The 26,937-nt window shown below is 58.8% G+C and overlaps 1 protein-coding gene across 4 annotated transcripts in view; it reads left to right on the forward strand.

Annotated features, from left to right (window-relative positions):
• Positions 1-25,963, forward strand: part of ATP2B3 (ATPase plasma membrane Ca2+ transporting 3) — a gene marked incomplete at both ends in the record, with an annotated part of 41,529 nt that extends 15,566 nt beyond the window's left edge. For 3 of the 4 annotated variants that reach the window (XM_082610152.1, XM_082610153.1, XM_082610154.1), the window contains 9 exons: positions 4,307-4,486; positions 4,618-4,705; positions 5,321-5,427; positions 5,725-5,916; positions 7,443-7,656; positions 8,391-8,602; positions 9,515-9,622; positions 10,685-10,867; positions 25,643-25,963. In XM_082610152.1, the coding sequence (XP_082466278.1) occupies positions 4,307-4,486; positions 4,618-4,705; positions 5,321-5,427; positions 5,725-5,916; positions 7,443-7,656; positions 8,391-8,602; positions 9,515-9,622; positions 10,685-10,867; positions 25,643-25,963 (1,605 nt within the window). Of the gene's footprint in view, positions 1-4,306; positions 4,487-4,617; positions 4,706-5,320; positions 5,428-5,724; positions 5,917-7,442; positions 7,657-8,390; positions 8,603-9,514; positions 9,623-10,684; positions 10,868-15,468; positions 15,556-25,642 lie in introns of all 4 variants that reach the window. The other variant, XM_082610151.1, reaches the window with a different exon arrangement.
• Positions 25,964-26,937: the final 974 nt, after the last annotated feature.

The following is a 26,937-nucleotide window of genomic DNA, read 5'->3' on the forward strand; positions in this document are numbered from 1 at the left end:
CTCCAGGGGCGTGGCCATCCTGCCCCACATCAGACCTTCCCCGGCACACTGGACCCCCACCCTTGTCCTCTTGCCCTTGCACCCTTCAGGAGGCTCGGTCCTGCCGTCTGGAAGGCCCCCTCCTGCTTGGCCTCCGCCAGGTAAGAGAGGGCGGCAGTTAGTACCTCGACGGCTGCCAACGCCTGCAGGACTGGTGGACCAGAGGGGCTGGTGAGGGAGAGGCAGGAGCCGGGGACAACTCCCAAGGCTCTGGTTCCGAGAACTGGGTAGATGGTGTTGGGGGGGCTGGGGGAGGGGAGGGCAGTTCTCAGTCGAGGGTTTGGTTGGGGCCGAGTGAGGTTCGGGACATCCCCATGGAGATGTCACGTGGTTAGGTCCTGGCCAGAGGGACATTCTCCAGAAACGTCTTTTCATGAGTGATGGTCGTGGGTGCAGCGGAGCAGAGGTGGGAAGAGCCTGTGAAGGAGACTCCAAGGAAGGGGCCGGGCGGGGAGGGGAAACTGTGAGGGGCGTGTGGCTGAGCAGGGCAGCCAGCGTGTTGACACAACTTCACCCAGAGCTTTGCTGAACAGGGAACGGAGCAACAGGGCAGAGGTGGGTCAGGGTGCAGACAGGAAGAGCAATGGAGACGGTGCTGGTCCTTCAAGATGCGAGACCCCCGAGGGAGAGAGCCTGCCAGGCTGGCCCTGGAGCGGGGTGCTGGCGGCAGCTGCAGGACACCAGGCCCCAGAGAGAGTGTGCAAGGCACGGAGGGTGCAGGTTGTGAGGCAGCGAAGGACCCTCTATCTCCCAGGGCCTCTCCAGTGGTGCCCACCTCGTGTCAGAAGCACGGGCACCTTGATGCTGCCAATTAGCCTGAAAACATGTGTGTGCACGGGCTGCCCTCAGCTCTCCCTCGGGAGACAGGCATTCACGTGCTGGATCAGGTACCACAGACCCTCCATTCAGAAGTCAGGGGTCATCAGCAACAACGCATCCCCAAATTCCAAGGAGACAGGGACTATCGTGTGTAGAGAGGGGGCACCCGGAGTTGGCCCCAGGAGGAAGCGGGTGGTGGCAGAGGCAAGGGGAGAGACTTCGAGCCAAGGAATGGGCCCAGAGAAGGCAGGTGGGGAGAGGAGCTGCCTGGGAGAGCAGGGGCACAGGATGCCGCTGAGGGTGGCAGGGCTACCTCCAGGGACACAGGGACTGGGCCTTTCCCTTCGCTGCACCAAGGAGAAACTGAGGCGCAGAGGAAGGCTGTGTCCATACGGCGAGCCGAGTCCTAAAGCCATGTGGCCCTTGCATAGACCTGATGGCCTCCCCGTCTGAAAAGAGCCATTCGCCACCGCCGGCCCCCAGGTGGCCGCTCCAGGGTGATGGCTGTTCTCTCCTTACTCCTTGGGAGGTGTCGACAGTAGCAGCTCTAGACTTTTCCATCCAGATAACTGGGGCTGAGTGAAGCTGCCGGAAAGCCAGAGCTCCTGTTGGAGTGTCTCACAGACCCAGGAAGGCAACATTCACGGACACCCAGGGCCTTGGCCAAGGCCATTTCAACAGCATCATAACAAACCCGCCCAGCCCTTCCACCTCCGCCCTTTGCCCGGATGGAGGGGTGTGAGGTGTGAAGTGGCTGGTAGCCGCATGGCACGGGGAGCCCCTCTTGCCTGACCCCCTGGGCCAAGGAACCCTGCAAGCTTCCCCTAATTTCCGGCATAAATATTTGTTGCAAACTGAAGCTCTAGTCATCGATGTAAGGTTGGAGGCCTGAGATGCATTTGTAGATCTCCAAGACAGAGCTGCAGAGGCCATCTTCTGGCCCATGGCGGCTCATTTACAGAAGCGCCAGTGAGGCTAGACTGGGGGCTGGACGGGGGGGGGCTAGATGGAACAGTCCAGAAGGGCTGCACATAGGTGGGGTGAGGCCCACCCCTTCCCCCGGTCAGTGCTCTTCTCAGAGAGGGATATTATTGTTTTTAGACGTTTTCATCTTAGAGAAAACATGGATAAAAGTTCCCTGAAGGTCACCATGAAGGCTCAGCCTCAGTGGCTGCCCCGGCGGGTATAAGCACAGGGTGAGAAAGCCGTCAAGGCCAGGCAATGGGCAGTTCGTTTAAGATCCAGAAACGGCCTTGGTAAAGGGGCCCGGGGGACAGGATAGCTCCTCTCTGGCTGGAGAGTGGCTGAGTGAGAGGCTGGGCAGCAGGTGGGGAAGCCAGGCAGAAGCCCACGGGGACCAGCCAGCCACGCAGTGGCCAAGGAGGGTGCCCCAAGGGCCCAGGGGAACCCCAGGTGCTGACGGCAGGCGGGAAGGCCGATAGGGTGCTGTTAAACTTGCCAGGATGCCTGGGGGCCTGGGACGGCTACAGCCTGAGGAGGGCCTGGCAGGGGGGTGTCTCTGCCCTGGGGAGCTGCATGGACCCTGTAGGCAGGCTGTACTTATGCCAGAGGGGCCTGGGGGCTCCTGCAGACACCTGGCTGCCTGCTGTGCTGTCGGGAGTCAGCCATCAGGCCGGGACCACAGCTGGGCCCAGTGGGACAGCAGGGAGGCAGGCGAGGAAGGACAGTCACCTGATGAGGGAGAGGGCGCCTGCAGACGGAGGGAGCTTCCTGCCACCTGGCTTGGAGGCCAAGGGCCTTTCAGACCAGAGACGGAGCCGGGCCTGGGCTGAGCCCACACAGAGGAGGCCAGCAGACGCTGGATCTGGGGCTCCCAGGGCTCAGGCTCATCACGGCCACTTGGTGGCAGCAGAGGGGCTGCTCCCAGACGCGTGGGGCGGGGTGGGGGTGGGGGGTGCGGGGGTGGCGTGGGGCGGGCGGGGAGCTTGCTGGAAAGGGAGGTATCTCCCCGCAGCTCATCCCCTAGCTCTCAAGAAAGCGTCCCTGAGGCTGAGTGAGGAGACGCATTACTGGGGGTGCGGGATGCAAGCCCCCTTCCCGGGGCTGAGCCATATTTGCTGCAGGGATCGTAAGGTCACTCTGTCCCAGCCCCGAAGTGGGAGCCCCTCTGGCTGGGCCCCGGGTCCCCGTCCTCTTCCCACTCTCTCCCTGGCTGAGATCACAGCCTCCACCCCCTGGCTTCGGGGGCCACCAGCGTGCCCGGACCTCCCGGGCCAGTGGGCCCCTGCAGCCTACCTGGCCCCACCTGCTGCCCACCTCCCCTGGGGGCTCCCAGCTGCCCTGACCCCCTGGCGCCCAGCCCCAGCTCCCCTGGCCTGGCCACCAGGCCACACCCGGGTCACCTCGTGCTCACACGATTCCTGGGGCTCAGCCTGGCGGTGCCCGCTGGAAGCCCACAGTGGGGTGCGCTGGGCCCAGCGGACACAGCAGGGAGCCAGGGGTCCCCGGGCCGCACCCCCGGCCCCGGCCGCATCTCCGAGTCCTCCTCTCCCCTCCTGGCCCCTCAGGCGTGGCCGGCACGGCTCTCCTCCGCGCTGCTGTCTCAGCCTCACAAGTCCCCTCCTCATTGGAACGGGAGTGTCTCCACTCTCTGGGACAATGCCATCCCCTCCCAGCTGGCCTCCGCTCCCTTCAGCCCATTTTCCACTCAGCACTAGAGGGATGTCTTGTTCTTCTCCCTTTTCCGGAATCTAATCTTATGTTTGGGAAATGGAGATGTACTAAGTAACCAGAGCGATGTCCCATTTCCCCCAATGAGCAGTGAGAATACCTTGTCATGTCAAGCCTACGGCTCTAAATGTCTTAGGTTTTATATGATTTTTTTTAAAAAGTGGCGGGGAAACAAGTGAGGGCTTACCAGAGCTCGGCCAACAAGGCCAGAGCCTGCCTTCAGTCAGGGCCCGAGACGGTCCAACCCGAGGTGGGTCCTGCCAGCTGGCAGGGCAGCTGGGGCCAGAGGTTCCTTTCTTGTCCTTCCGGAGCTCACTGGCACGACCCCCGCCAGCCGGCCTGCTGATGGGACTGGTCCTGGCTCGGCTGCTCTGGGTCTCCTTTTCCCCAGTGGAAACTGAGGTTGAAAGAGCTGGGTGATTTCTCCGGTCACCTTGCTGGACACGGCTCTGATGGTGCCCCTTGACAGTGTTCCAGTGGCTTCTCCCAGCCTTGCTCATGATGTCAGGGCCTGGGTCTGAGTCGTCAGTGGTCCCCGGGGCTGGCACAGGGAAGGAGGCACCTGGGTTTGGGGGCACCCTGCTCCCTGCGGGCCAGGCTGACAGCCGGGGCAGAGCTGACAGGCCGTCTCTCCCGCCTCCTCCAGATCGTGTGGTGGAGGGAGAGGTGCTGCAGATCTGGATGGAGGAACGGGTAGAGCCCAGACACAGCTGCGTCGGGCCGTGATGGCCCCACCCACCCACCTTGTCCCTTCCAGGTCCCTGAAGCTATCCGCAAGTGCCAGCGTGCTGGCATTACGGTCCGCATGGTGACCGGGGACAACATCAACACAGCCCGTGCCATTGCGGCCAAGTGCGGCATCATCCAGCCCGGGGAGGACTTCCTGTGCCTGGAGGGGAAGGAGTTCAACCGGCGGATCCGAAATGAGAAAGGCGAGGTAGTTCCCGGCCCATCAGCCCTCCCTCGAGTCCACAGTTCTGGCACTTTCTCCACCACCGCCCCAGTTCAGCCCTGACTGCCCGCCCTGCCACCGAGGCTCTGCAGCGTCTGTGTGCTTTTCCCTCCCAGATAGAACAGGAGCGTCTGGACAAGGTGTGGCCCAAGCTGAGGGTCCTTGCCCGATCGTCTCCCACCGACAAACACACTCTGGTTAAAGGTAATGGAGTGGGCTCACTCCTGCCCCCGCCCTGCCCCTGCCCCGGGAGGCGGGACGCAGGCTGGGTGTGGCCATCACCCCTCGGGTCGTCGTCTGCTCCCAGACGCCCAAAGCTGAGCTTCCAGTTGGGTCTCAGGGTGCTCAGCTCTGGACCCATTGCTGCTGGAGGCTTTGTATCTCAGCCACTGGCCCTCCCTGAACCTCATCGGGAAAATGGGGATAATAATGGAGACTCCCTCAAAGGGCTGAGCTGCCAGAGCTCGAGCCTCCACTTCTCTGTGCTCACAGTATCAATGGAAGACGCCAGTAGAGGCCAGCTCTCTTCATAGCAGCTGGGGAAACTGGGGCCCAGGAGAGTGAGACATTTATCCAAGTTGCCCAGTGCCGAGCCCCTGCCTTCTACCAAATCCCATCACCCTGTATCATCTCACTGGGCGATGGGCCAGGGTGGGAGAAGGGGGGTGGGACTGCCAGTCAAGGCACAGGACTTGGTCCCAAAGATGGTGGAGAGCACGGAGTACTGGAGCCAACTGGCCCCCCACGGCCCCCGGGCTAGTCAGCCAGGGCCACAGATGGCAGCAGACCTGCCCTGCCCTGCCCTCATCTGTGTTCCAGGGATCATCGATAGCAGCACCGGCGAGCAGCGGCAGGTGGTGGCCGTGACCGGGGACGGCACCAACGACGGGCCAGCCCTCAAGAAGGCGGACGTGGGCTTCGCCATGGTAAGCCACCCGCTGTCAGCCTGGCTCACCACGCCAGGTGGGGCCTTGTGATGGAGGACATAAGCTTTGTGCAGCAGTGTGGGAGCTAGCGTTGAGGCAAGTTGCAGAGTGCCAGAAGTTTCTTTCTCTCACATCTTGTCCACCTGGGCCTCTGCAAGCTCTGCCCTGTTGGTGGCTGCTGCAGCGGTGGCGCCCTCTTCATTTGTGAGCAAAACCTCTCTAGTACAAGGACACGTTTGGAGTGGGTGAGGGGAGCTGGGGAAGGGGCCCCGTGGACACGGTGTGTGTGTCCCCCAGGGCATCGCGGGCACTGATGTGGCCAAGGAGGCCTCGGACATCATCCTGACGGACGACAACTTCACCAGCATCGTCAAGGCCGTCATGTGGGGCCGCAATGTCTACGACAGCATCTCCAAGTTCCTGCAGTTCCAGCTGACGGTCAATGTGGTGGCCGTGATTGTGGCCTTCACGGGTGCCTGCATCACTCAGGTGGGCACTGGGGGCCACTGGGCCCAAGGAAGACCCCAGGCTCTCCCTCCCACGGCTGGGCTCCTCCCGCCTGGTACACCTGGACCCCAGTGTGCAGAGCAAGCCCAGGGGACCCCGCCCCCAGCAGGGTGAGGGCTGAAGAGCCCCTACCTGAGGACCCAGTGGTGGGAGCCAGGGGTTTTTTTGTTGCAGACTTTTTTGGTTGAGATAGAATTCATCCACCAAAAAACTCACCGTTCGAGAGTATACAATTCAGTGACTTTTAAGTACATTCACAGTGTTGTGCCATCATCACCTCTATGTAGTTCCATCATGTTTTCATCACCCCAAAAGGAAGCGCCATCCCCATGAGCGGTCCCTCCCCACTCCCCCTCCACCAGCCCCTGGCACCCGCTTATCTGCTTTCTGTCCCTACAGACTTACCTATTCTGGACATTTCAGCTACATGGAACCAAATCATAGGTGGTTGTTTGTGTCTGGCTCCTTCACTTAGCACAATGTTCTCGAGGTCCATCCATGTTGTAGCAGGTACTTTATTCCTCTTGATGGCGGACTGATGTTCCATTGTATGGAGCGAGCACCTTGTGCTTCTGCATCCCTCCATCAATGGGCATTTGGGTTGTTTCCACCTGTGGCCGCTGTGGACGTGCATGTGCAAGTCTTGGTAGACCTGCATTTGCACTAGTCCTGGGTCTGCTGGGAACTCCGTGGTTAACCTTTGCAGGAGCCTCTTCCCCTTTTTCAGTTCTCCAATTCTCCCCATTAGTGAGTGTCCAGAATTTGTCTCCCTTTCAAAAGTATTTTTTAACTGAGATAAAATCCACATAACATAAACTGTACCATAATAGCCATTTGAACCAAAATATACCATCCAGTGGTTTTTGATGCATTGCCCATCTTGTGCAACCATCACCTATACCTCAGTCCAGACCTTTTTCATCACCCCTGTACCCACTAAGCAGCCACTCCGCACTCTCCTCTCCCCCAGCCCTGGCATCCACCCATTCGCTTTCTGTTTCCATGGATCTGTCAGTTCCAGAAGTTTCATAGGAATGGAATCCTATAGGATATGGTCCTTGGTGTCTGTCTTCTGCGAGGCTCATTTTTAACCAACAAGTCAGAGGCAATGAGAAGGAAGGTCCAGTGCAGTTTCTACCTCTTCCTGGCCCTTGGGTGAAGGAATGCATCCGTAGGGCTCTTTTATGGTCTGGGGCAAGTGACAGGGGGTGGCAGCCTCCTGCTAACAATTTGGACCACACCTTCTAGATCACTGCCAGCAGGTGAGAGAAGAAGGGAGACTGACAACATTTTAAGAGCAGGAATCTGAAAGCCCAGCGAAAACTCTGTGCTAACCTTAAGAAAACATAGGGATGGAGATGTCACGTTTTTATGGGAAGGTTGGATTTGTTGCATTTTCACTTGAATTCAATTCCAGTGACATTGACCCCATGCTGAGTCTCTTCCCAGGAGTGGGCGGCCGGTGGGGTTTCCAGGCCCATGTTGGGGTAACTGGCTCCTCTCCACAGGACTCTCCTCTCAAAGCCGTGCAGATGTTGTGGGTGAACTTGATCATGGACACATTCGCCTCTCTGGCCCTGGCAACGGAGCCGCCCACGGAGTCGCTGCTGCTGCGGAAGCCATACGGCCGGGACAAGCCCCTGATTTCACGGACCATGATGAAGAACATCCTGGGCCACGCCGTCTACCAGCTCACCATCATCTTCACGCTGCTCTTCGTCGGTAGGTTGGCCCAGGGCACCCTGTGCTGCGGCCAGCCCCGCAGGCCCTGGCCCTGTCCGGCAGTGGCTGGGACAGACGGGCACCTGGGGACCCGATATCCGGTGAGGACCCCTCGGCCCTCACCTCCCTGCCGTCCTGGGAGTTTTGTTCTCTGTGTGGCATCGGCTCCTTTTAGGAGATTCCTTTATTTACATGGGGGCGGGTTTGTCGCTTTGTCTGTGTGGCCTCTCTTCCTGACATCAGAGGGCCTCCATGGGTCTGGGGACCCTTGACCACGTGGTGGCTTAGCTCTCAGCACACGTTCCTGGGAGTAGACTCAAAGTTCAGTGCAGGCATGGCGGTGGCCAAGGGGCAAGAGTCACCACGTGAGGGCCCCCAAGTGGCAGCACCTGGGGGTCCTCTCACGGGGACTTTCTCTGCTATCTCGGGAGCAGAAGCTGGTCATGGCTGACCCGAGAGCCGTTCTTGAGGCAGCACAGAGGAGGGCCGAGCCTGCCCTGAGCCTTGCAGCTCCCGTTCCTTCCCCAGCTCGAGCCAGTGTGCAAATGGGTCTTAATGTCTTCATCCCTGTCCTGGGGTTTCAGTGCCAGACGCCTCTGGTCGGGACCCGGCCTTGGCTGTGAGCTCCCGTGGCTTAGCCTGGGGGCTGGGGGGCTCACGACTTCCACCCATGTCGCCCGGTGGTGACGCACCCACCTGGGCCCGGCTCCCCTCACGCGGCCCTGGGCTTGCAGGGGAGCTCTTCTTCGACATTGACAGCGGGAGGAACGCGCCCCTGCACTCGCCGCCCTCCGAGCACTACACCATCATCTTCAACACCTTCGTCATGATGCAGCTCTTCAACGAGATCAACGCCCGCAAGATCCACGGCGAGCGCAACGTCTTCCATGGCATCTTCGGCAACCCCATCTTCTGCACCATCGTGCTGGGCACCTTTGCCATCCAGGTAGGAGGGGCGGCTCCACTTTTGCAGGTCCCTCCGGGTCTGCCACTCCCATTTCTAGAACTCAATTCCTTGGCGGGAGGCCCTTAACTCCAGGAGGCACTGAGCGCTCAAAACTAGGGCGTATTGATAGAAAATGTGAGGTAGAGCGAGGCCAGCAGGCCAGGAGAGTTGGTTTCTCACACTTCTCAGAGGGGGGCCAGCCATGGCACGGGGACCACCTGGGGAAGCACCCGGGCTGGTCAGCAGGCAGGAGGAGAGCGGGGAACCCAGAGCAGGAGCTGAGGCAGGAGGGGCAGGCTGAGCACTTGATGGTGTGAATAATTTCTGGGCTCTGGGGTGAAGGGCTGTCCACCTTGTGGTCTGGGACCCAGCCCTGGGTGGTTAGGGAGGGGGACAGTGGCCTGGAGGGTGAGAGCCCAGGAACAGAGAGAGTTGGAGTGTGGGCTTGGGACCAGTTGGTCTGTAGTTGAAAAGCTCACCCCGGGAAGACGACTCCTCCCGTGGAGGGGCCACGAGGCTGCACGAGGCCGGTCAGAGTGTCTGGCGTATGCACGTTCAAGCATCACGTTCACAGAAGCCGGGAGCGTGGCTAACACGACCGAGCCACACCCGAAGGCTGGAAAAGGGACAGTCCGGGGCGCCTGGGTCAGTGGGCACCTTGCACCAAGCGAGGCCACGTGCCCATCCGGCACAGCACCCACGGCCTGTGGTCAGCTGCTCTGGGAAGCTTCTTTAGGCACTGGCTGAGGTGGGGATGAAGGGACGGAGGCCAGAGAAAAGAAGGCTCCCAGGAACTGCCTGTCTACCTGGGTGAACCAACAACCCTTCTGCCTCCCTGAGCTGGGCTCACAGGACAGGGGGTGCCCCGAGGGCTAGAGGTGCTGACCCACCTCCCGCCACCCCCTTCCACAGATTGTCATCGTCCAGTTCGGCGGAAAGCCCTTCAGCTGCTCCCCACTGTCTACGGAGCAGTGGCTCTGGTGCCTGTTTGTTGGTGTTGGGGAACTGGTCTGGGGACAGGTAAGTGTCTGCCTCGGTGGCTTTCCCAGCCCTGCCCGTTTCCCATTTGTCTGGGGAACTGTGGGCAGCCCAGGATCCCCTAGCCTGCCTCTGGGACAGGCCATGACCTAGGTACAAGGCCACAAGTGACAGCCTCAGCAGAGATCATGCAAAGGGCCATGGCTGGGATGTCACAGCCCCCAGCAAAACCACCCACCACTCCCCTTGCCACTGTAGGAGCTGAAAATCGTGCCTTAGAATTGGGTGGCTTGGAAAATGCTCACATATTTGAAGCTACACAATACCTCTCTGAACCTTCCAGAGGGCAAAGAGAATGTCTCAAGGCCACCACATCAAAGTAACACAGACAGGGTGGCTTCAACGGCAGGTGTTATTCTCTGGAGGCTAGATGTCCAAGATCATGCTTACATAGGGCGGGTCCAGGAGAGGCCGGGCACGAGCTCCCAGGTCCCCCGCCAGGGGAGTCGCATGGCAGTGCAGTTTCTCCCAGTGGTAATGTGTGATGACACGCACGGGTACCACCATCAGGGCAGCTCCCCTGAGCGGTGCAGTCCGGGGACTTGAGTGGAGTCGTCCTGGAGGCCTGGGGAGCCCGTGTGACTTAGTTACTCAACTCTGCGCCCTGGAGGTCAAGCTGGTACATGCGACCCAGGGACCCGCCCCAAATCACCCCGGCAGTGTAGCCTGCCTGCCCTTGGCCCCAGGTGAACCAAGACCCTCTCATCAGGCAGGGGCCTAAAGGTCCCCTCCCATGAGCCAGGCCAGGGCCACACCTCGGTCTGGTGAAGCAAGTCCCTTACATCACACGCTGTGCAGGAAGGTAGCCTGAGCCACTCCTCTGGGCGTCGGTGGAGGAGGATCCACCGGGCGTGCACACTGCAGGGAGCAAGCACTGAGGAAAGAGCTGCACACAGTGCCGGGGCCTGTGCAGGGGCAGGCACACACACTGGCCTGGGCCTCGGTCCGCGGGAGGTGGGCAGCCTGCGTCTGTTCCCGGCCCCAGCAGAGCTCCCACCTCTGATGGCCACTTTTGCCTGCTGTCCCTCACCTCTGGCGACCCAGGTCATCGCCACCATCCCCACCAGCCAGCTCAAGTGCCTGAAGGAAGCGGGACACGGGCCCGGGAAGGACGAGATGACTGACGAGGAGCTGGCTGAGGGCGAGGAAGAGATCGACCACGCCGAGCGGGAGCTCCGCAGAGGCCAGATCCTCTGGTTCCGGGGCCTCAACCGGATCCAGACGCAGGTAAGCCGCCAGGCTGCTCGGCCACTCTGGCTCTCCCGCCTCGCGAGGGGGGCAAGCAAGCCAGAGGCAGAGAATGGGCGAAATGAGCCTGAGAGCAACAGGGAAGCCCTTGGGTCTTGCCGCCATGATCACAAGGGCAGTTGCTGGATGTGCCAGTTGACAGTATGTCTCCAAGATGGCCCCTCCCTGACACCTCGCTCAGAGCCCAGGTGGCCCTCCCTGCTAGTGAGCACAGGTATCAGCTAACAGCGTGTGCTGTGACCCAGAGCTGTATCTCAGGGAGATGGGGGCACGGGCCACCCACTGTCTGAATAGCTGCTGGGACTTGTTTTCTTTGCTGGGAGCCGCCCCAGGTCATGGGGAAGGGGCCTTCTCGGGATGAGGCAGATGCCCGTTTCAAATAGCCTTTGGTGAGCTCACCATTCATTGGGTTATATTGTGCATTCTGTGGAAAGACTTCATTTGGGAAGTGAACTCTGGTCACCAAGTTGGTCCGTTCTGTTCATCCCAATCTCCAAATATCAGTGCTGGTCAAGGTCAAGGCCATCAGTGGCTGTCCTCTATATAGTCAGACGACAGCCACGACAACTTCCCAGCTGTGGGCACTTGCAAAGGCTTCGTGAGAGTCTGCCTGACAGAGCCACCCTCGCTTCCTGCCCCCAACTCTTCCCGGCCAGCCTTCTTGCCAGAATGTTCCATACTTGCTGTCTCTCTGTGTCCTTCCCTGGCACTCACTGGTGACTTCATCATGGCCTAACATCAGCCCTCAACACCCCAGAGGCAGTTCTCACCAAGGTCTGCGAGACATCCTCCCGTCCCTCCATCCCTCCTGCTTGGAGACTGTTTCCCAGCGCCCTTCCGGAAGTGCAGTCCGCCCTGCTCTCCTGGCAGCTCGCTGTCCCCTCTCCATCTTCCTTGCCTGTCACTCCCACCTCCCACTGAGACCGTGGTCTGCCCTGTCGCCTGGCTGTGACCCTAGCTGCTGGAAGTCCCGCAGTCCCGGGGCACTGGTCTCTTCTTGCCAGTTCCCCACGGCCTGGCCCTCCCCGCACAGCCTCCAGATGGCGACCAGGCGCCCCTCACGCACCACTTTCTCCTCTGCCTCACAGCACCCACTCTGGGCTCAGGTCAGCCCAGACCCAGGCCCCACCTCCCCAAGCCCACCTCCTCCCGCCCCCCAGCTCCTGATCCATGGCTCCGTCACTTCTACTGCCCAAGCCAGAGCCCCGGAGCTGTCCCAGACCCTCTTCCCGTATCCCCACACACCTGGCACATTGGCATGGCCCTTCGAACGCGCATGCCCGGTCCAGCCACCTCCGGCCCCGCCCCCAGCATCTTCCTGTTCCAGCTGCCCGCGTCTCTGCCTGGACTGAGGCTCCTGGGGTCCACCCTGGACCCCTGCAGCCTATTTGCAACATAGGCAGCGTGTGACACCCATCACTCCCTGCTCCTCCCGGGCCTTTCTCCGTGCTCTGTCCTGGACCCACAGCCCCACTGCCCCGAGACCCACCGGAAGGAAGAACACCACCGGGCGCCTGCTTAGGCAACTTCCCGTGTGGGCCCCTTGGCCTGGGCCAGGACCTGAGACCACAGCTCTCCCCAGTGTCTGCCTCCAGCCTGTCACAAATCACCATGGGCTCATCCCAAAGAATCTTCCATGCCAGATGCCCAAAGTGCCCTCCCAGTGCACACGGCTCACCAGCTGCTGCCACACAAGCCCTGGGGGCCTAGTCTCTGGGCGCCCCTCTTCTCCCCAGGCGCCAGCCTCAGCTCCCCGGCCAGAAGCTCTCAGCCTCCCGTCTGCCTCTCGGCATCACCCCACGTGCCCTGCGTCCCCAGAACCCCTGCTGCCTTCCCAGACTCCCACTCCGCTCGCCCGCGTTGCTGTGCCTCCATGCTGGCCCCTGTCTGGGCCCCAGGCCCCTGCAGCTCCCACCGTGTCCCCTGGGGCCCCTCCTCATCCCACGGCGGCCCCGTGAAGCCTTCTCAGAGTCCCAAGGGGCTTCTCCGGGCCTCTGGCTCAGCCCTCCCAGCGTCCCAGGCGCCTTGGCCAGCGTGGCGGGGGAAGGTTGTCTTGGGCCCGGCCAGAACACTGAGCGCCCAGTAGAATGGGAGGAGCCTTTGTCGCCAGCTGTCCAGGTTTTCCCCGTGGCCTCCTGGCTGCTCAACTGTGAGCACCCACCCACCCACCCATCCCGGCCCCGACGGGCTCTGGTGTGTCATGCTGGGCGGGTTCTGCAGCAGAGCCTATTTGCTTCCATCGATGAGGCAAAGTCAGTGTTAGCTTTTCTAGCAGCCAAGACCACAGCCCTGCCCCGATCCTAGGTGTCCGGGAAGAGGTCTCTGGTGCCCCAGCCACCTGTGCGTCTGTGTCTTCTTACTGCCTGCGGGCTCTTGGACCTGACACTGCCACCCCGTTGGTAGAGTGGGTCCCCTCACTCAGAGCCTTGCAGTTCCGGGCTGGTCGGGTCCCTGCTTTCCACACGGGGAAATGGGGCCCAGAGAGAAGGGACTTGCCCAAGGTTACCCAAGTCTCCTTCCCCCATCCCTTAGCCCTGGCCTCTCCATGGAGCCACTCGTTCCTCCCCTTGACTTGGTCCCATCAAATCCACCACACTTCTCAAGAATGCCGAACCAACCAGTTGCTTTAGTTCACTTTTTAAGAGCGTTTGTTCATTTTGATTCAAAATACCTGCTTGAAAAGCAGAAATAAAGTCTAGGAGAAATAAAGCCCCTCAAGTTGCATACACCCCATGCCAAGAGAAACATTCTCTAGGCAGCCAGCCCTAGATTTCCAACTTTGGCAAAACACAAAATTGCTCCCCAGATTTCGGAGACCAGCACAGCTTTTTATGTTGCTAAGTGAAGGCATTTCCTGAGCTGCTGCCTGCTTTCACCATCATTCCATGCAGCAGCCAGGCAGGGAGTCATTCCAGAATAAAAGAGTCCTCCAAATGCAGGACGTGGAGCTTTTCGAAGTGCTCACGACGTGGTCTGTTTCGCATTCCATTCTAAACCAAAGAGAAGCTTCAGCAGTGACTGGGCCTTGTTCCTGGCCCAGTGTGGGGGGCTTCCAGGGTAGGGGTGGGGCGGAGGGATACTTCTGTGGTATTTTGACTGATACCATCATCGCATCGGGACACCATGCGGAGAGGCCCAATCAGAGGCAGGAAAGGCATTTTTCCCTTCCCTTGTCGCCTTTGCCACAGTAAGAGTCCCCTCTTGAGACAGTCCCCTGTCTCCGTAGCCTTAGAAACATCTCAATCTAGGGAGGAGATGCCCCCCCGCAAGACACAGCGACATCACGGCATGGGTCATCTTCCTTCAATGTGTTGGGGCACTCGGCACTGTGCCAGTCCCCGTGGGCACTCAGTGTGCCTTACTTCTGCTGGGCAGAAGGGGGCTCAGTGGTGCGTACACAACAATTAGTCTGTCTGGCAGCGCGTCCAAGGGTTGAAGTGACGTCCGTCTTCACTCTGGTTGGGATGGGGGGAGTCTGAGCACTCAAGCTGCCTTCTTCCAAGAGCCCGGCCCCATGTCAGACACACCACGGAACCTGGCGGCTACCATGTAGCCCCTTGGGGGCTTGGGGGTGGGGGCCGTGTCCTTCGGCCCAGAGCAGGCAGCCAGGGTGCTCTGGGCTCCAGAAATGCATACTTGCTCTGCTGCTCACATCATCCAATGAACTATGTGGCAGTTTCTAGAAATCAGATCCACCTTCTAAGGCCAAAGATTCCACACACACTCCCCACTTAGAGGGCATTCTCTAAGAAGCGGCCCAAAGTACGCCACAGCAGGCTGGCCTCCCAGAATCTAGACACGTGGTCTTCTGATGGGGGGACATTCACAGTGGCCACCCTGCCACGGTTCCTTGGGACCCCACGCCTGGGTTTGCTCCACCCCCAGGCCCCCCTGCCAGCCAAAGGCGGGTCGGGAAATCCAAAGATACTGCCTCTCTGGCAAGTTCACCCCCATGGCTCTCATTTCGTGAAGGCTCCTAGGAGGCTTTAAGGGTGGGGGACAAAGTAAAGCCATCTTTGCTCCCCAGACCCAGGCTCTCCACTCTCCCTCTTGCCCTGCCTGTGGCTCTGTGGGAAGGCATTCTGATGAGACAAAGCAGGGGCTTTGGGGAAACCCCTCCCCCTCTTTTAAAATCCATCCTTACCCTGAGACTTCCCACGGAGTACCCCCTAGTCACTTGGATGAGCCGCAGAAGGAGAGTGACGGCCCCGCTTATGGCAATGTGAACAGAGGACGGGCCAGGGAAGGGTATTTATTGATGAGTGGCTTGCAAGGCTCATATCGTGAATGCAAATGGCTCTTTCTAAAGTGTTTGCGGTGTGCCCAATCCATCGTCAACCCCCGCGCGCCAGGTCTTCTGAGCGCTAATCATTTGCTCAGCAAAGCCTCTCTTGGTGGATGACGCAGAGGCCAGACCCAGCCTCGGCCTCGGCCCCAGCAGAAGCACCGAGGCGACCTCAGTGAGGCTTTGCTGTCACGATATGCACCCAGTGTGGCCCCTGTCCCCACCCAGCCCCACCCCCGTGCGGTCGAGGGGACTACAGTGCAAGCCAACCTTTATCTCATTTTCTCTCCTACAGATGGAGGTAGTGAGTACCTTCAAGAGAAGCGGTTCATTTCAGGGTGCTGTGTGCCGGCGGTCCTCGGTCCTCAGCCAGCTCCATGACGTAACCAATCTTTCTACCCCTACTCACGTAATTCTCTCTGCTGCCCACCCCACCAGTGCCGCTGGGAGTGAGTCTTGAGTCCCCTTTTCTCTCATAAATGGCATCTCTGGGGGAGGAAAAAGCCTCCTGCCTCTTCCTTCTCTTTTTTTCCAGTCTTGCATCCTCCGCTCACCGAGGCTTTTCCGTTCTTTCTTTATCGCACTGTTCAGTCCTTCCCGCCCAGACGGTGTGTCTCTCTAAAGCCATATCCTCTTATGAAATGTACTGAATCCATGGCACTGCTGGACCTTCTGTTCTTTTCTTTGGCTTTGGGGGTTTTGTTTAGTGCTCCTTCTGTCGCTGGTTTTTTCTTTTCTTGAAATTGTCTGCCTTTGCTGATGGTTCTTCATGAACTTGGGCCGCTTCTGGTGGTGTCTGGTGTCAGTCAGGTCGGGGCCTTGGTCAGTGTTCTGCGGGGCAGCTCGAGGGAGGTGTGCAGGCTCAGGGCTGCCCCTCAGGGACTGGAAGGAGAGGCGAGCGCCTTTGCAGCGTCATTCGCCGTGGAAGAACCCAGCCCACCCAGTTGGGACTAAAGCAGCAGCTTCCAGAACTCTCCTTGAGGTGGTTTCCAAAGGCAGTACACCTGAGCCACCGGGCATTAGAAGTGTCCCCAGGAGCCCTCCTCATGCCTCGAGCCCGCCCTCGGCCACGTTTCCTTTTGTCCCCAACGCATCTTCGCTCTTTCCAAGCAGGCCTCAGGATTGGAAGGTCTTAACGTGATCTGGTCCATACTCTCTCTCCTTCTTCCTTCGAGAAGCTGGGAGAAATTGATTCCTTTCTATACGTCCCTCCAAAAAGTTCCCGCCATGTCTGTCACATTTTAAAAGGAACCCAGGGGCTGTCCTAAAGAGGTAGAAAGTTCCATATTTGCTCACATTTCTTTACAAAGACAAAGGGAAAGCCACTAGACCATTGAGCCCACCACCCCACGGTCCCCATAGTGAGAAACAATGCAAGGAACAGTGTGGGCCCCCCACTGCCCCCCAGGGCCACCTGCTTCTCACAGCAAACTCGAGATTTCAAAAGCCAAACAGTACACCTTCAAGTATGAGCCCAGAGCCCCTGCCAGGATGGTTCACTGCTGCCTGTTTCCTTTCCTTCTAGTGGGACCCGGCAACTCTCACCTCCGTGAACACATCACCTCCCCATGGACGGGAGTTGTTAACTATGCTTTTTTCCCACACCAGACTCTGGGATTTTCTTTTTGCTTGATTTCTTCTCGTTTCCTTTTTTCTTTTGCCTTGTGTTTTCTTTTTTGTTTTTTCTTCTCTTCTTCTTCTTCTTTTTTTTTTTTTTTTTTTTTTAGGAACTGGTAAGAGGTCCCCAGTGGAGGGCGTCCCTCCTCTTGCTTAAGCTGTCCTTTCAGACCACTCTGCCCTTTATGGAAGGGATGTGGGCTGCACTGGTCCCCACTGGGGCCACCTTGTCCCCTTTGGAAACAGCGCGCACGTAAACACACACACACACACACACACACACACACACACACACACACGAGCGTGTTCCCCATCCCACAGGCCACACACATGTCCAGCTCCCTTGAATGTTCACTGAGCCACCCACCCGGGGCCACAGACACTGGCTGACGGCCGTCACAGGTGAGCTGGAGAGCTTGTCCCACGGGGTACTTGGCACCAGTCCACCTGGGGAAGCCCTCCCCTGCCACTTCCTTCACGTGTTCCTTTGCCATCTCTCTCTGTGCCTCCTCTCTGTCTGTCTGTCCATCCGCCTGTCTGTCGACTTGGGGGAAGGCAGCCCGTCCCTCCTTTGCTCACTCCTAGGCCTTCCCCACGCTCCTGCTGAGGCCACGCTCTCTGGGTGCCTCAGACTTCCTCCCTGGGGACAGCCTCTTTCTCCTCTTTCTTGGCTCCTACTACCTTCCTTCTTTCTGTGGCCACCTGTCCTGTCCCCCTTCCCACTGCCGGGAGCCCAGCAGTGTGGGGTAGGAGCCGCTCCCGGGGGACCTAAGTAGCTCCTGGCCAGAAGAAGGGTCACTGTTCCTTCCACACCATGTGCCACTGGGAGATGAGCGCCTTCTGCCTGAGGAGGGTCCCGATGTCCTGACTCACAAGGCTGAGCCACTGCCCCTCAGAAAGGACCCCGCTGTGGAGGAAGATGCTGGATGGAGGGCCAGGTGACACCAGGGGACGTTCCTGCTTCCAGAAGCTGCCAACCAAGACCACTTCCTGCCACCATCACCGGTTCCCAGTCCAAGCTTCAAAGACCCCGAGAAATCACCAAGCCTGGCACCCACATCGCACGAATCAGGGGAAGGCCTGGCAGAGTGGAGGACAGCCCTAGGCCTTCAGTCTCTCTCTCAGAACTTACCAGGAGAAAGGCAGGGTGCAGTGGTCACGGGGCACGAGGTTTCCTCAGGAAAACCCAGCTCCTTCAGGAAGTCTGCTGTCCTCCTTGCCTACCCCCTGGCCCGGCCGCGCCTCATCCTGAGCGCCGCGGCCAGTCTCGGCCCAACATCACTTCCAATGAGAACCTCAGGCTGCGTAGGTGGAAGGCCTGGGTGTGGACAAGGAGCCTGAAGGCCAGAGTGACAGGTGACATTGCTCGCCCAGTGCAGGCCCCGGCAGGTAACACCAATGCAAGAAGTGGCTAGAGTCCGAGGGGGAGGAGAGCCCCTCAGAGGAGTGATGGGGGGAGGCTAAAGGTGCAATGACCCTCGGGGCTCAGCGCACCCACATTCACGGCCATGCACACTTCGTAGTTGACCTCTGACACCCCCCCCAGGCTTCCCATGCCCACATGTGCACACGGGTCTTTGCTGCTTCTGGAGTCGGGAGTCTCAACGCGGTCCCCACTCCCCTGGCCACACATGATGACCTCCCGGCTCCAGAATGGCCTTGGCTGCCTCCCTACTGCTCACTCAGCCGTCTGTCCTGCCTGGTTTAGTGGCCGCCCCACCACAGCCATTTCATGGGACCTCAGCCATGCATGGCCTTGAGGCCACCCACCTGAGTGGCTTAGGAACAAGCATTCTTTACTAACCATCATCAGCCTTTTGGAAACGAAGGGGGTGTGAAATCCTGTCCCCTGTTGGTGTGTCAGTCACCCTCATTCCTGCCCCAGTCACACTCTCACACAATAATTCTTCAGGAAGCTCAGCCTCATTCCCCAGCTGGCTGTCAGGATCCCCAAGGTGTAGGCAGACAGGAGGTGTCTCTTCACTCAGGTTTACTAATGAGCAGCAAGCCCAGGCCGCCAGATGGCTGCCCCCAGGTGCGAGGGCAGCCACACAGACACACCCAGGCCCTCTCCAGCCTCGTATCCACAGCCTGTTCCCCAGCAGCCTGGCCCTCCAGCAGCAACACTGGGCCTCTGTACTCAAACGATTACTGTCACAGGGGCAGGTGGTGAGTTTGGTCAGATGTGACCAGAAGGACTCCCTCAGGGCCGTTCAGTTCTGATCAACCATACCGAAAACATCATGGCAGTTGCTTTATTTTAATTGGCTTTTGCCAACTTGGCAAAGCCCAGCCCGGTGAGACCCCGGGGCTTCTGTGCACACACCCTTCTGGAGCCTGGGGAGACATGCCCCTCACACACTCCCAGAGCAGTAGTTAAGCCAGCCCCACTGAGGAAGGAGCCCTGCAAAGGGAAAGCTGTCTTGTTTGCTGGAATATGCTTCCTTCTCAGGAAATCCATTGATTTCGAGGCAAGTCTGCCCCCGTGGGTTTCTGGGAATCGTGTATTGGCATTTTTGGTCAGCTCTAGGAACAGTATCAGCCCTGCCCGAGCCTTCCTGCAGCCAGGCACCCTAGCACATGGAAGAACCTTCCAGGCAATTCCTAAAGCACATGCCAGCTTGCAGCCTAAGGCAGACCCTGGAAGCCCTGATCCAGAGCCCTCCCCTGTAGACACTTCCGGGCCGACTCCTGGGGCTGGGAAACAGGTCCCAGGAAGCTCAGGAGACTTATTTGAGGCCCTGCAGCTGGAGACAGCCAGGATGAGAGGCAAGGCCGAGCCCCTGAAAAACCCAGGACTCTCCATGCCTGGGTCAGTTCGGTGTGACATCTTGTTGACGCTGGCCACTGAGTCTGGCCTGTCCCGGTCCTGGGCACACATGCGTGCCCACAGAATGGGAGGTGATCTTCACAAAACTCACAAGCCACCAGCATTTCCGGCTTGCCGACACACACAAAGCCGTGTCTTTGGTTTGGGATTCGATCCTTCAGTGAAAGGGCCAACTCTGGAGTCTGAATTTTCACGTCTCCTAATTCCGCGGTGAGGAAAGGGAGCCTTCCCCCTTGCTCCCCCTTTGATTGTGGGTCCATCACCACACACCTCTTTGTGTTGCTGTCAAGTCATGATTCACCCTCATGCCTACGGGGAGGGTGTGGGACTTGGGAACCTAAAGTTCATGGAGGCACCATGGCTCTCCCTGGCTGCTGTGTTCGGAATTTGCTCTAAATCCAAAGCCCCGATGCCAGGGAAGCTGCCAGGTTCCTTCCTCCCCCAGAAGGCTCTGGATAGTGGTTGGTACGGAAGGACAGGGCAGGAGTTGGATGGAAGAATTCTGAGTTCTGTGAGCTTCACAGTGAGACAGAAGGGAGGGTTCAGAGGGTGCCGACCCACCCCCAGGGCCTGCTCCTCCCACAGTACGAAGGTGTCAGACCCTGTTTCTGTTGTGGCCATTGTCATTGTTGTTCGGTAGCCTTTGCTTTTATTTTTCTCTCCTTTTCTTTTCCTTTAAGGGGCTGGGTGTTCCTTCATCCTTCGCTTTCCTCCCTGCTTTCACGTCCCTTCTCCGCCTCCACCACCACCTACATTGCAAACGCAAGCGATTAAAGTTCAAAACGAAAGCGGGGTACATCCACTTTCAGCCGTGACTTTCACCCCTTCTGCTTGCAACTCTTCATCAGTAGCATGGTCCCATGGCAGAGTCTGACACAAGCATCCTTTCTCCTTGTGGCCGGGGTAGTCCTGCGGGTCTGGAGCATCACGTGCCCCATCCCCGCTAATGGAGCTCACGGTGAGGGGAAGACAGGCCAGGGCTCACATGCGGGGGCGAGGGCCGGGCAGCGAACAACAGAGAAGTAAGTTTGCGCTGAGTGCAGGTGGTCACCGGCCTCAGAGGAAAAGGAAGCGGAACGAGAGAAACATTAGCGGCACTATTTTAGATAAAGGTTGTCCGGGACGGCCTCTCAGAGGATGATTTGTGAGCTGAGTTCCAAATAAGGAGACAAGGCCAACAGGGGATGATCTGGCGGAAGAAGAGTGTAGGCGGGGGACAGGGCAGGGGTGATGGCCCTGGGGGACACTCAGGCTTGCTCTTCCGAGCAACGTGGGCAGAGAGCACTGGTCGGGGGAGCTATGGTGGGAGATACGTGCCAGGCTGTGTGGGCCCCCTACACCCAGCACCTATCTACTGAGCCCCTGCTGCATGCGGATGCTGTGCTGGGTGCTGGGGACGTCAGGGGCCTTATGTTCCAGTGACAGGAGACAGAGGAGAGGATAATGGGATGGATGTGTGGGGTGTTTGAAGGTGAACCATGCTGGGGAGAAAAGGAGGCAGAAGAGGTGCCGGGGTGCTGAGGGAGATGAGTGGATTGCGGCTGTAAATGGAAAGAGCTGAGGGGGAGCCATGAGGCTCACTGGGGAAGAGCCTTCCTGACAGAGGGAACAGCCAGTGCAAAGGTCCTGAGGCAGGAGTGTCGGGCTTGAGGAAGAGCCGGGAGGCTGGAGAGGGTAAAGGAGAAAGAGGAAGAGAATGGCCTGAGGCAGGCCCTGGCAGGACTTTTCCTTTGAGGGAGACACAGCCACTAAAGTGTTTGGACCAGTGGAAGGTGTGACACACTCTGACTTCCGCTGGAAAAGATTGCTCAGGCTGCCATGCTGGGAAGAGACTGTGGACGTCAAGGGTGGCAACAGGGAGACAAGGGAGGAGACGTGGGGAGTGGGAGGTAAAGTTGAAGAAGCAGGCAGAGCCCTGAGTCTGGACATTGAGATGGGAGCTCCTTAGCAGGCAGATGGCTAGAAGCACCCAGGAAATGCATGGATGTGGATGGAGAAGAGGCCCAGACAACCCTGGGGCCCTTGGCCATGATAGTGGATGGGCAGCAGCAGGGGGACCTGGAAGCAGGGGTGGGTGTGGGGAGCACGGGGCGCCCAGTGGACAGGTCCCTGGGGAGTGGGGGCGGAAGAGAACAGGGCCAAACGAAGCTGGGCCCCTGCATACCAACAGCTGGAGGGGCTGCAGCCCCGAGAGAGGGGCAAAGAGTAACCTAGATGAGGGGGACAGAGATGGCAGCAAAGGAGGAAGCAGGATGCAGTGTCAGAGGCCAGGCGGTGGGGTGCAACAGGCCTCACTCGGAAAGGGGAGGGAAGCCATGGGACAGCGCCCAGCCCTAGCCACACCTGCTCCTTGTTGGCTATAATCTAGACGTCCTCTTTACTGGCCGGTGCTTTTCACGTCTTTCTTTACCTTTAAATTCTCTTACAGTAACCTGGACTTGGGGGTGTGCTACACTGCGCAGCCCAGTGTGCGCGCCACCAGTCAGGACCCAGAGCAGCTTCAGCAGCTGCTGGGATGTTTGGAGTCCCTGCTTCTACACAGCAAGGGCAGGGCCTGACTCAGCGGTCAGAGAGAAGGACCAGAGACCCCAGGGACGGCAGCCACACAGGCTGGAGCCCGGGAAAGATCCAGGGACCAGGCAGGGGGCATCTCTGCGCTCCGGGCTCCACCCTGGAGAGGTTTGGGAAAGAGGGGCCCCAAGACACGCTGACGTACGGCACTGGGTCTGGTGCCTCCCAAGTTTCAGCCAGAGCCCTGCACCACGATGCGAAGACTAGGCGAGGGGCAGGGTCGGCGGGGGTCAAGGCTGAGGGTCCTCCTGGACCTCCTGCAGTTCCAGAGGCCCGTTAGCCATCGACGGGTGGTACAGGAGCAGCAGACGCAGGTGGACGCGGTGCACGGGGCATTGATGGCGTCGAGGTGGGCTGTGCGCTGTGGGCGGCACTCACAGCCTTGAGGGCAATGACATCCCTTTGGGCGTCCTAGAGAGGGACAGGTGGCCTGAGGACCGGGACAGTCCCAGGCCAGGAGAGGAGCTTCAGGAGGCAGTAAGGGTCACACACTGGGGAAGAGCACTGGACCCACCCAGCTGTGACCAGGCTTTCGCAGGGACGCACTGAACTCCACCGTGGGGATGTCCTCAGACTCCCAGGTGCGAGCTCAGGCCTCCAGGGCGGTCCTCTCTTAGAAACGTTTCCCAGTTCCCAACAAACCCGTGTCCCGGGGCTTGACTGTGCCTTTCAGCGTGGAGTGGCCTGAAAACGCCCCATCATAAGACCAATCCCAAGCCATGTGTTAAGAGCCCAAGATTTGCATGCAGGGAAATGGAAGCTGGAGGGAAGCTGACTCACCGTCAGCTCTAAGACACTCAGGATGACTCAAGCCAACGGCGCACGTTGGAGTGGGCAGCCCTGGCACATTCTGCTGGTGATTGAGCGGCCGCTCTGCGCCAGGCTCTGGTGACAGGCAGCAAACGAGGCTAGTGAGGGGCATCAAAGTGAGTCTTTGATTACACCTGGGAGGAGGTCCCTGAAGGAGCCTTCCAGGCCGGAGCAACAGAAGCTGGGGAGGGAAGAGCCGGCCACCCTCTGGGAGAGCTGAGGATGAGTTTGAGCAGGGGCCTGGCCTGATCACATGACCCAGGTCCAGGTGAGGGGAAAGGATGTAGCCAGGGGCACCGGGGCACTGCTGGCAAACTTACCACAAAGGCCTCCAGGGTCAAGGGCGGCAGCACGCTGCTTGCTCCCATTTCTGTAGCTTGAGGGGGTGGCTGACAGCCGGAGTAGATCCTCCACCACCACACAGCCACAGCCAGTGTCCCATTGGCTCTCCCACAATCCTGGCACCAGAAAAGGCCCAAATTATGAGGCCACATCTGCCATGGCTACAAAAAGTGAATTGTTTCTTTCCATTAAAAATGTCAAATGATTGTCAATTTCTCTGTCACCCTGGTCTCAGAAGCCAGTCTGGGGAATGAAGGGGCCGACAGCAAATGATGGCCATCTACGATCTGGAAGATGTGGCTTTACCAAATTCAGGGAAAATCCTAACTGGATTTAAGACATGGAATCAGAAAATTCCAATTTTATGGAGCCCTTTGGCTCATTTTTTTTTTTTGCACTTGATTGTGAGGTTCTCCTGGTTTAAACTGACCTAGGAGCACTGAGCTTGGCTGAGCGAGGCTGACCCTGGGATCCGGACGCTGCAGGGCTGAAAGGGATTCATGGTCTAAACCAGGGGGCAGCCATGAACATTGGACATGTCGTTCAGAGGACATGGCATGGCTGTGTACCCAATAAGACTTTATCTACAAAACCAGGTTGAGGGCCAGAGTTCGCTCTTGGGCCACAGTTTGCCAACACCTTGTCTAAACCAAGAAAACCCAACCCTAGAACCTTGGACCTGGAAATGGCTTTAGAACTCACTTTGTGTCCACGCACTCACATAGGAAGGCTCTGGCCTCCGCATCTCAGCACAGGGCCAGCTGGCTAGTGTGGGGCCCAGCTGAAGGCTTCCCATCGATTCTGCCTTCTAGAAACATGAGGGAGCCCAGGCTGGGGGCTGAAGGAAGGAGCAGAGAGAGGCAGCAAACCCGGTGAGACTTGAGCACATGTGGAGGTGAAGGCAGGGCAGCCAGTGGAGGCCAAGGGGCTAGTTCTGAGAGCAGGGTCCTGTGGGAGGTGCGGAGGTCAGGGGTGCCTGAGCTCAGCTGGGGCCTCGGTAGCTGGGGAGCAGGGCACTGTGGGAAGCTCTTCCCCGGGCAGGGGGCACTTGTGCTGATCTGAGGTCTGCAGATGCCAGTGGGGCAACCAGGGAACAAAGTGTAGAAAATGTGAGTGGGGGAAGAATATGGCCCCCAACCAAATTCCAGGGATTGAAAGAAGTTGTGTGGCTTGGAGAGTGAAAAGGAAGAGGGTGAGAAAGACTGGAGGTGCGGGTATCGGCAGAGTACAAAGGGCTCTGATGGCAGGAGATGCAGGATGGAAGGGTCTGAGAAGGGAAATGACAACCAGATCAAATGCATCCAGCTGGTGAATCAGGACATCCGAGCAGGACAGGCTTGGTCGGTGTAAATTAAAAATGGGGCCATTTTCCATCTTGGACGCCTCCAGATGGGGGACTGGCAGGCTCTTAGGCCTGGAGCTCTGACGAGGGGCCTGGGCCGCAGTCCCTGGTTATAGCCAGATGAGCCCAGAGCTGTGGCCAGGGCGAGGAGGTGAGCCTGGGGGTATGCACAGGGAGGAGGGGGACAGGGACAGGCCAGGGCTCTGGGCACTCTGGGACAAGAGTAACGAGCAATGGAGGAGATGAAGACAGAGAAACCAGTGAGGTAGGAGGAGGGCCAGACAGGGGCAGTGTCAGGGGAGCCAGGAGAAGTTCCCAGACAGAGGGGCAGGCGGCCCCTGGGGGATCAAATAAGATGGAGACACAGAAGGGCCGTTGGACTTAGCAGCACGGAGAGTGATGGGCAGATGTGTCTGGACCTGGCCAGCACAGGCTGCTGCCACAGGAGCTGGGAGACAGAGGAGAGGACGCTGAGAAGCCAGGGAGGGGGACCAACTCGAGAAAGGCCTGCAGTGTGCCCATAGGCTGGGGACTTTCTCTTGCCAGAAAGTTCCTTGGACTCTCTGGGAAGAGAAAGTGGAGAGCCCACTGTCCAGCACTTTCCCTTTGCCCAGTCATCTTTCTGGGCTCCCACGTTGGAATCCCCCCCAACCAGTGCAGGGGAAGGGGTGGGATGGAGCAGCCAGGAGTCCCGTGAATCCATTGTTCTTGAGTTCCAGAACATCTGCCCAGGTCAGCCTAGAGAAAGCCACTGCCATTTGTCCTGCATGTGCATCAGGTGACGGGAGGGAGACCGCAGCGGGGCAGAGGGCTCTGACTGTTCCAAAAGACGAACGTTTGTCACGCAGTGACCCCTGCCATGGATGTGGGCGGAACTCACCGCTGATGGTCTCCTTCCCTCTTCCTTCCTCCCCCTCCCCTCCCTCCTGCTCCCTGTCCCTCCCCCTCCCCCTCCAGATCCGGGTGGTGAAAGCATTCCGTAGCTCCCTCTACGAAGGCCTGGAGAAACCGGAATCCAAGACCTCCATCCATAATTTCATGGCGACGCCCGAGTTTCTGATCAATGACTACACCCACAACATCCCACTCATCGATGACACGGACGTGGACGAGAACGAGGAGCGCCTGCGGGCCCCGCCCCCACCCTCCCCCAACCAGAACAACAACGCCATAGACAGCGGCGTCTACCTGACTACGCGGGGCACCAAGTCAGCTACCTCGTCAGTGTTTTCTTCCGGCCCCGCGAGCCCGCTCCACAGCGTGGAGACGTCCCTCTAAGCTGAACTGCTCTCGGCACGGCACGCGCACTCCCCGCACACACACGCACCCGGGCGGGCCGGGTGAGGGCACCGGCCACGAGGAGGGCCCGCCACGCCGCTGAACACGCTCGAAGGCACCTGCCAGAAGCCAATCCATTCTAGGCTTCTTACTCAGGAGGATCAGGAGGGGGAGGAGGAGGAAGGAGAGACCAGAGAGCAAGAACAGTTGTGTTCCCCCCTTTTTCTATGGAAGCTTTTTTAAACGAACACTGTAGTTCCACCAGATGTTCCCTGTTTGGGCTGTGCAGTGCGGCAGAGGGCTGCTTTCGGTTTATTGAGAGCTTCGTGGCACCTGCTGCAGAGCAATCGGATCAACAGGTACAACAGGCGAGCACCGCTCTGCAGGAAGGATGCTCCCGCCCAGATGGTCCACTGGCCCAGCACCCCCTCCCCAGGACACGTGCAGTCAGTCTGTGTGTGCATGTGTGCGTAGCCACGTGTGTGCGCGTATAGACGTGTACGTGCACATAGGACCAGATGCATATCTAAAGAATAAGGAACTACTTAACGGCATGATATTTCCATTTCTCTTATCGGGTGTTTTCATTTTGAAATTTCATTATTTATCGCGGCAGGGTTTTTTTCAGGGAACTAGACTGCAAGAATATTCTTCTGGTTGCTTGGGACCCCCTCCCCCGCACTGCTCCCCTCCCCCGAGTCCGCTCCATCCTCCGTACTCCCAGCACAGTTCCTGGGAGGGCAGGCGCGAGGCCGGAGCAATTACAGTTGGAACAGTTGGAACATTTGCACTTTGAGACCCCTGCCTATAGAGAAAAAAACACCATTGGATGGAATTTTTACTTAAAAGGAAAATACCAAAGTATTGATGAGAATGATTCCCTCCACTAGGCCGAAGGCCGAAGGGGGAGTTTTGCTTTCGGTTTCCTTTGGTTCCAACTCCAGTTCCAAGTCCTGAATTCTGGCCAGTGGGTA

Source organism: Mesoplodon mirus (genome assembly GCF_964341445.2).
Source record: "Mesoplodon mirus genome assembly, chromosome: X".
In the NCBI taxonomy this organism is placed as follows: domain Eukaryota; kingdom Metazoa; phylum Chordata; class Mammalia; order Artiodactyla; family Ziphiidae; genus Mesoplodon; species Mesoplodon mirus.